The sequence below is a fragment of the Pocillopora verrucosa genome, chromosome 1 (genome assembly GCF_036669915.1).
Source record: "Pocillopora verrucosa isolate sample1 chromosome 1, ASM3666991v2, whole genome shotgun sequence".
Taxonomy (NCBI): Eukaryota; Metazoa; Cnidaria; class Anthozoa; order Scleractinia; family Pocilloporidae; genus Pocillopora; species Pocillopora verrucosa.
Genome location: NC_089312.1, coordinates 20,539,883 through 20,548,949, shown reverse-complemented (window position 1 = coordinate 20,548,949; position 9,067 = coordinate 20,539,883). Strand labels below are relative to the sequence as shown.

The 9,067-nt window shown below is 37.6% G+C and overlaps 1 protein-coding gene across 1 annotated transcript; it reads right to left on the bottom strand.

The window, feature by feature from the left end:
• Positions 1-1,999: 1,999 nt before the first annotated feature.
• Positions 2,000-8,690, bottom strand: LOC131781205 (large ribosomal subunit protein uL23m). The gene is made up of 4 exons (XM_059097853.2): positions 8,558-8,690; positions 6,966-7,048; positions 5,539-5,618; positions 2,000-2,695 (listed from the first exon to the last, which is right to left on the bottom strand). Exons 1-4 carry the CDS (start codon positions 8,686-8,688, stop codon positions 2,576-2,578), a joined length of 414 nt encoding a protein of 137 aa, XP_058953836.1. The 5' UTR covers positions 8,689-8,690; the 3' UTR covers positions 2,000-2,575.
• Between the last annotated feature and the right edge of the window lie 377 nt (positions 8,691-9,067).

Here is a 9,067-nt window from a genome sequence, read left to right as displayed (position 1 = left end):
CATCGAATTCTGCGATGATAATGGTTTTTCCAGAATTCTATTTCAGGCTTACGAACTTGAAATTTTTGTCGAGGACTCTTGGACAATTTAGCAAAGATAACGCAAATCTTGCGAAGAGTTTTGCTCGAGGAATCACCTGTCGCTAATCGGAAGGAAAAATCGTGTGTAGACTACCTTATCTCGACGAAAATCCCTTCTCTATCAGAATAAACGTAGTTTTTATGGTAAGGAGGGTAATACAACCTCGAGACGAGTTGGTCATCACCCTCCTGATCTATGCTGAGGTAAAACATACAAGGAAATACCAGCCTCGTTTATTAATTGTAAGTGGCCGCGTGGCTGGCAAAGAAGGAGAGCAAGCACAAGAGTGTAAAGAGACAAATAATTCGTGCAGAAGAACCTAGTTACTGTTGCATGGAAAACATAAATTACAATATTTTGATGTATCACTGCTGTATACTACAGCACCAAACCATCTCAGGTGTCACAGGTTTTCATTTAGGTCAGTGCTCCTGTCGTGGTGTTTCAGCCACATGATTCTCTACTTTGCACATACGTGCTCCAATACGGAAATACCAAACTTGCTTAAAAACCGGATTTCGAAGGGGTTAACTCCCACAAGCTGTGACATGCTAGAGCATAATCATTTCACCATTTGAAGGGCTTCGCTTGCAACCAAGGTGTAACTAAAGTAATTCATACTTCAACAACCGCAGATTGAAACATATCTATAGGTAGTTGTAGTTGGACTTTCGGCTTGATCAATGGATAATGGTAATTACTTTCTGTTGTACTATTCGTGAAAGAAACTCGTCCCCAACCTCAAATTCACGCCAGACGCGGTCTTAAATATTCTGCCAAAATCATGGCACATTGCACTGTACACAGAACTTAACCAATGGTGAGCAAAAGCGAAGCAATCCCTTTCAATCGAACACAGTATCAAGTGTGGCCGCCCTAAAGCTTGGTTGTCTCTTTTCTCTAAAAGGGGACAATGCTGAGCCATATGGAACAAACAAGACGCCGCTGACCGCCGGTGATATTTCAAGAGGAGCCGTTGTAAGAACCGGTTTTTCGTTTCACTCGAGGAGGGAAGAGTGTAACAGCTCACAAAGCAGTGACAATAATGTGAATGTTTGAAGGGAAGTTAATAGACGCCATGATGTTGACGGTTGACGCTTTCATACAGTTCAAACCAGCCATTAAATATGGCCAGGGAACTACTGGAGTGTAAGCAAGCTATACTACCAGGTCCCCAAGTTCCCTCTCGGCGGAGTGGTTTGGTTTAGCTCACTTATCACTTTGAACTGGTTTAAGTGTGTGGAGAACGCTCCGTGTGGGTCCCGAAAAAGCGATACCACGGCTCACCTTAGGTGGAGCCGACTGGAAGCCTGAAGAAGTGGAAAATTGTAGACCATTCATGGGAAAATGTTAAGCGAGCGGCGCTGTTTAAAACCGTAAGATAGAGGCATGCTGTGAAAAGTTCTGTCAAAAAAGATTCTACAAATGAAATCGAAAATTAACAACTACTTAACTAGTGACATAGTAAACCTCTAGAAACCCCTCTATACAAAATCAAACTCGAACAGGGGACACTATACATTAGTGCTGAAAGAGAAAAACGCTCCTTCCACGCCGACTAATGAAAGCAGTCGAATTCCAAGTGCGACATACTTCAGAGGGCTGACTTCTAGAGACAAATAGGAAAAAGGCATGTTTCGTGGAGAAAATGAAAGAATTCCTCAAACTTCAACGGGCAGGCAAAATGGACGAAAAAGCGATCCACGTGAAGTTTACAAAGAGAAGACAAGGAGACCAAACTGAGGCGTGTCGAATTCAATGTAATGAAAGTCCCTAAATCAGAGCAGATTTGCTATTTGTTAAGTAATTTTTCAGCGAAAAAAACCGAAAAAGCAAAAAAAGATTAGTAGTTGCAGGCAAGGACGAAAAAATCTGGGTAAATTTTCCAAGTGGAGTGCTGCAGAGTAGGAGACGTCACTAAAGACGAATCGCTCAACTTTATTCTTTTGCATATTCCGAACGCAACATTTGACATCGGATCAAGACTTTTGTATTACATTGCAATATGACGATTTGTAGAAATCACGCAAATAAATAAAGTAACAGTTCTAAAGAAATAATTCAATACGCCTCTGAGTTACAATTTCGAAACTTTTGAGACACTACCACATGTATTTGTGGGAATACTTTTAGGGCCGCCGCTGGCTTGTTATTGAAAAACCTTAAAATAACACCACAAGATAGGAAGAAAATTCTTCAGAATGCAACAAGTTAAAATATTATATTCAGAATAAAAAGCTCAGCTATAGAAGCTGAAGAACCCGTTCTACAGCATCCTATAATATTATGGTGCGAGCAAGTTGCTTATTTTCAGTTGGCCATGAACAGTTTCTTCCCGCCACAATTTATGTTTAAAAAATCCGACCTTTCCTTCTTTCTTTTGGTTTGTTCAACAACAAACAGACTAGAGAAAGGGGACCAAAAAGATTTTTGGCTGACTCCTCAAACGTTTCAATCGTTTTTGGGTTTCAGAGGCATTTAATGTCTTCTGTCATTAAAACCAACGTAGATGCGGGGTATCTTCTGGAGTGGGTTCTGTCGGTTTCTGATCAGTCTGATCGTCCTTTGGGGTATCTTTGGGAAATAAATCAGGAAACTTAAACGTCCCTGAAGCCTGGAATAAAATGAAACAAAAGGAGAGCGCTTGAACACAGACCCATCATTGTATGGTGTAAAAAAATGATGAACAGGTCAAAGATAATCATGAAGCTTTCCAAGAGAGAGGGTAAAAAAAGTTCCACTTTCAGTCATTAATAAAAATACAACTCCTTAATGTTAGGAAAAAATAGGTAGTTAAAGACCGCATGTGGCTGTTGATAAAGCACAACTTTTATAGTATTGAAAAGAACTGGAGGTTGTGTAATGATGCTAGAAGGTAGTTTTACAGAAGATTTGTCTCATATGCAAAACAGAAAACCTGCCGCACCCCACATATTTAGGAGTATCCTGTTCCACAAGAAAAAGATGGTTCAATGATGTGGTGACTAATTGACACCCAACCGATAATTAAACTGTAAAAAAAATAATCATATCAGCAATAATGATAATAATAATGATATCAACAGTAATAGTGATGATAATTTATAGGGACTAGATGAAGAACCTCGCTGTTTCTCTACCAGTCTATCCTCTAGGCTCCAACAACAATTAAACTATGCTTCCTTCAGTTCTCCCTGTTAATTATAAATTATTTTCTTAGTTCATTGCAATTCCACTTTTGTGAGACTTAAGTTCCATAGAACAAGGCATTCTGCGCTGTAGGATATCCCGCCATTCCACCTTTTCATCATTCACACTGCTGAGGTCAAGGTATAGTATTTGGGACCTTGCTCGCTTCGCAAATTTTGCGGCTCTTTTGGGCACAAGTGCTCTCTAATCGAATAAATAAAATTTCTTTAAAATTTCCACGATGTGCAAATCAAACCTATTTATATATTTCTTGAAGGAAAAGTCTTGTTTCAATTATATGAGACGCCTCTCAGTGTAATATTTTTTTCAGAAGTTTATCATCTTTTTTTTAGTGTCACGGCAAGAAGTGAAAATAACTATAATTTTGGATCTATTGGGCATAATTCGCTGATTCAAACGTTAAATGTTCTCTCCTCAAAGAAAAAAATATCCTCTAAGTTTTCATAATGCGCCAATCACACCTTAAAGATATTTCTACAGGAAAAGTTTTGTTTTTTCATGCACCATCCTGAAATGATTTTGAGATGTTTAACATCTTCTGTAGAATTCTGAAACAAACAGTAAGTCGCAACGGGAAACATCGGGTCGGAGAATTGGGCCAAGATCGGAATTCTATTGTTACCATCACCCATCTGGATGACATATGGGGCTTTGCCTCCTACATATAGGAGGCAGTAACCACCGGGTCAAATACAAGAGTTTGGGGAGAGGTCATAAATATAGTGATAAAAATAGAACTTTCCACTCTATATTACACTCTCTTGACTTTTCACTGGTGTTTCTGGCCGTTTTCCCTCGCCAGTTATATCCGGAGTAGGCTGCCATTCCAATACATCCAACATCCAATGCAGTTTACAGAACAATGACCATTAGGTCACCTCCTCCTTCCACCAAATGAAACTTCCCTGAGAATTTATTGTACTAAACCGTTTCTCTTTCAGATCAATTTGAGTTGCCATGACATTTCGCTAGTACAAATTACTTCTCCAGGGATTGGGACGGCCGTGCGCCAGGCGTGTATGGTGCATAAGAAAACGAAATGGCGTGTATGGTGCATAAGAAAACGAAATGGCGTACAAAAAAACCAAACACTCATGAGGCCTAAAATGCGCCCGAGCCGAATAATTCTAAGGCTAGTTTTGTGACTATTAATCTTAAGAGTCCAGAGTCGAGTTAGTGACTATCATTCAAATCGTTTTCCCGTTTTTTTCTGAGTAAGCAATGTAAGACAGAGCTCCAACAGAGCTGTAACTAATTTGGTCGCCATGGCGAGTGAAATATATTTTGCGACTAAATTTCGCCGAAAGTCGTCAATTGGTGACCACCAGATAAAAAAAAAAAAAGAAAAAAAAGAGAAAAACCATCTCCGTCTCTCTCTTTTTCTCTCTCGCCGCCCCATAACTTCCAGTGCGCAAACACCTTAAATGGGCGGTGATCAAGTCGAAATGATTTCGTGGAGATAAACTTAATTTTACATTACGTGCAGCATTTTGCGTAACCATCAACTCTGCATTAAGAAGTATGGTTACTAACTGGTAAGTGATTTAAGACTCTCTTCGCTCTCTTTCTCTTGACCGTTGGCACAATCTTTCAATCGGCAAGCAAGCAAACGAAAGTGTTGTGAACGCATCGTTGGGCTCACTAGACAATCATGTGGTGCAACATGAATCGTCCTCTCACTAATACGAGGGTTTTTTTAAAATTTATTTTCTTTTTTTGGGAGGGGGGGGGGGAGGAGGGGGGGCGACTAAATTTTTTTGATGGGGAGACCATTTTCCAATTGGAGCCCTGGACACTGCATAATAGTGCAATGATTGCTTTTCACCTAAAGGGGACAGGTGTTTAGTTTTTTCGACTGTAGCAGCCTCTGAATTAAATAATTTCATGAAAATGTAAACTGCAAGGAACTGCAGAACAGATACACACTATCTGAAGTGACAACGAAAAGACCCATATGTATTTTCTTCCAGCCCACCCCATCATTGTAATGCAATGGGCCATGCTACTTAGAAATGGCCCATGAATTTTGAAGACCAGAGTCCATAGGCCCATTTGCCTGATTTGCCCTCCCAATCTCTAACTTCTCTTGCAAGATCTTCTGATAGAGAGAGGCATTGTGAGAGAAAAGCATCTAACCCATGTAAAGGAACCCAATGCCTCACCCTTGGACACAGATTTTCCGAACTGTTGCAAGTTAGTATCACAAAAGATCTCATTCACAACAAATAGGATTTGTATCTGTGCATTTCTAATAAAATATCTACCTACCAGAACTACATATGCTACTTTATAATCTGGATATTTTCTCTTTGTAATCTTCCTGTTGATGAGTAATGCTTTAGTCTTTCCTGCAAAAAAAATTCAAAAAAGAATTTAAAAAAAAAAACACTTAGGCCCAGTCAAGAGAGAGACAAGAAGTAAATGTTCTAGCATTGGAAGGAACTAAGGAAAAAGGCAAAACTTAAATATTCACACAAACTAAACTATGTCTGTTTGAAATTTTTATGAAACCTTGCAATGACTTAGTTGTTCCTTTCTATAATCAGTTCAAGGGACTTGCCCTAGACACTAATTTCACTTGCTGGATAACAAAAAAAAATTCCCTTGCTGGATCTGACCACCCACTCTCCATAATCTTGAATGTATATGTTTTTCTTTTTGCATATTAGATCTTTTCAATATTCTGCTGACATGAAAAAATGGCCTTCTTAAAGGTGCACAGTCAATCTTGCAGCTGAAAATTGATAAAATCCTGAATCTGTCTATTTTAGATGAAATTGATCCCTTAAATTTTTATCTTTATTTCTTCTATTTTACTACACATAGATTTAAGATTAAACAAATAAACTGTGCACCTATAGCCTCAAAATATTGCATAGAGTAGATGCGTACACAATATATTCCTTCTGCAAATGGAATTTGGTATATTTTTTGAGTTTTTTTCATTTCCAGTTTTAAGCCCAGTTCTCTCATATTGAGCATTTACTTCAAAACTGCTGACACAAGAAGCTTTTAGATGGTATACAATATCACTTCAAGGGGTCAGTATTTGTAGATTTCTTTTAAAACTGCTGTTTGCATTAGGTAGGAAAAGAAAAGTTACCGATAAAGTCACCTTTAGCTTCTTCCATTAGGGGTCAAACCAGCATCTTTTTATAAAATGTCAATCCTATCTAATAAGATTTCAATCATCTCCATTTTCCATATGATCACTCAAACAGTTAAAAGAGTAGATCCATGGCTATGCATGTCATTTTTAGTTACCTTCATGACAGCTAAATACATGTATATATACTGATGATGTTACTACTTATTAGAAAGTAAAGTTACTAAGAAATGAGCAGAGCCTTTTCTTGCACTTTGACATTTGATCAGGGTAAAGTGGTCACCACAAATTATTCTGTCCTGATGTTGGATGTTGATAGGAGACAACATGGTTCAGTGGTTGTGGAGCTAGGCCTCTTATATGTTTTCACTTGATTTGAATGATTTTTGAATGAACAGTTAAGATCATTCAAGAAAGATGTTTTTTGTTTTGTCACAAGCATGGGACAAAGAAAAGTCTCCATGAGGAATCAAAGCACAGACCTTCAGATTCAGTTAAGATCATTATCGTTATTGTTGTACATAGAATTTTAATATCACTTTGACTATCTACAGGTATGAAATAACATTTGCAAATAATTTCATCTCACCGTGCTGTATTCTAGTGTTCACCCTGGCAACATCAAGTTTGTAAATGCTGGTAAGGTAGTTTTTAATATCCAACTTTGACATGCTGCAAGTACAAAGAAAAATTAGACAATTGATTTGATAAAAGGAACAAGGTCCAGAACAGGACCAGTGGCCTCTGTTGTTGTCAAGTGACCAAAAAAACATGTCTTTTTAAGGTGCAAACATGATATGTTTAGTGTTCAAACAATTTGAATTTTTAAATAATTGCACAAACTTTGGGGGAGAAGTTTAAAACATAATATATTTCAAAATAAATAAAATGGTTAAGGCACTACAGTATCCACTATATGTGAGTGAAAAGGATTGGAACTTTACGAAGAAAAGTACTCTCAATGTTTATCTAAAGTGGAGAAAATTTCAGCTTGTGTTAACAATGTGTGTTTCATTGAATTTGTGAAAATTGAAACTGACAAAAATGACTATATTTGATTGGCTGCTTAATATAAGTTAATTATGCAGTTATTCAACATTGTGACAAAAAAATATATTGTTTCAGCTGACTCTAAAATCTATGCAAAATAGTTTGCAAAGATCCTGGAAATGAAAATTCCTCAAATAGACTTTGTGTATCAATTCTTCACAAAACTTGCATAAATGCCCTATAAAATAATATTGTGTAACCTTCTGAAACATGTTATACTAACACCCAAGACTAAAAAGTTTTTCTGCCACATTCATGCTCACAGGAAGCCTTAACCCTTTAACTTCCAGACGTGATTAACATGTACACTTGTAACTTCTCAGGTAATGAGAATACTCAAATTTATCAGGTACAAGGTGTTATCTTGATTTCACACAAAATTCTTTAGACTAATTTACAAGGAAATCAGTAGCAGCTACAGGGGAGAATTGACAATCAGATCTTGGGATTTAGAGGGCTAAAGGAAGCTCCAACCCTATGAGACAGAGTAAACACCCGCACAATGAGATTACTGCATCTAAATATGGTGATTTTTCCATTTTGTTTACTTAAATATCACTGAATGGATATTTAAAATAAGTGGGACATAAGGGAAGACAGTCATCATTGCTGATCAGAGGAGTGGTTTTCTTTTTAAAAAAAAATTACTGTAAAAGAAAGTGCTGAAAAATTAATGATTCTTGAAGATATGGAGTATCTTGATACAAAATCATTCGGGAGTTCTATCGTATAAAACGACACTGCATGTTGGACTTTAAATATAATTTTGCACGAAAGATTGGGAAATCATCAGTGTGCGACACAAAATCTTGACACTAAATGCATGTTAGTGACGGGTGCCTAAAGCCCAGTTTAAGGCCAGTATCACTGCGAAGAAGCTGTCGAGTTAAAATTTGACCACTTGTGTGTGTTCAAATATTCAAAACGCATTCATTTCTCGATTGTTCAAACTCGTTAATTCAACTATTCTGCTATCCCAAGGAATAAAAAAAGACAAATTCCAACTTAGCTCTCGATAAGGTAATTGAAAGACAAGAAAAAGTTCTTTTTCATCATCCGACGAGTTTATACTTAGGACTGTTCACTTGCGCTGAAATGATAGAAGTTCCGATTTTAGAATTCTTTACTTACTCCATAGGAACATGGAACTGGACTGTATTTTCAGGGAGCTCCCTTCCCGGTCTAACCAACTTCATGTACCAATTACAAAGAAAAATTCGAGCTTGCAACCTCGGATGTCTCACCACATGTCGGTACGCCATCTTAGATAAGCAATGAGAGAGGAACTGGGGCGTAGGAGAAAGTTTTATGGGAAGGGAGGGTGAGCCCAGATAGGCTGTCAGGTTTCTTTCCACGTCTAAGACATGGAGATAGTCAGCCGTTTTCCAAGATGCCGAAAGGCTTTGTTTTAAAACAAGGCTTAGTGCGAGATTTTGATAAGCAAACGATTAGTCATTCGCGTCCAGATGGAACTTAAGACATTTTTTGCACTTGACTACATTTTAAGGGGAAGGACTCAGTTCTGGAACTCAAATATATTCAAAACTGACGTTGAATTTTACAGTAGACAAAGTCTAAAGAAGAGAAAAGAGGAAAAAAAACGCATAGTACACCAGGATTAAGTACTTCTCGAAAGACTTG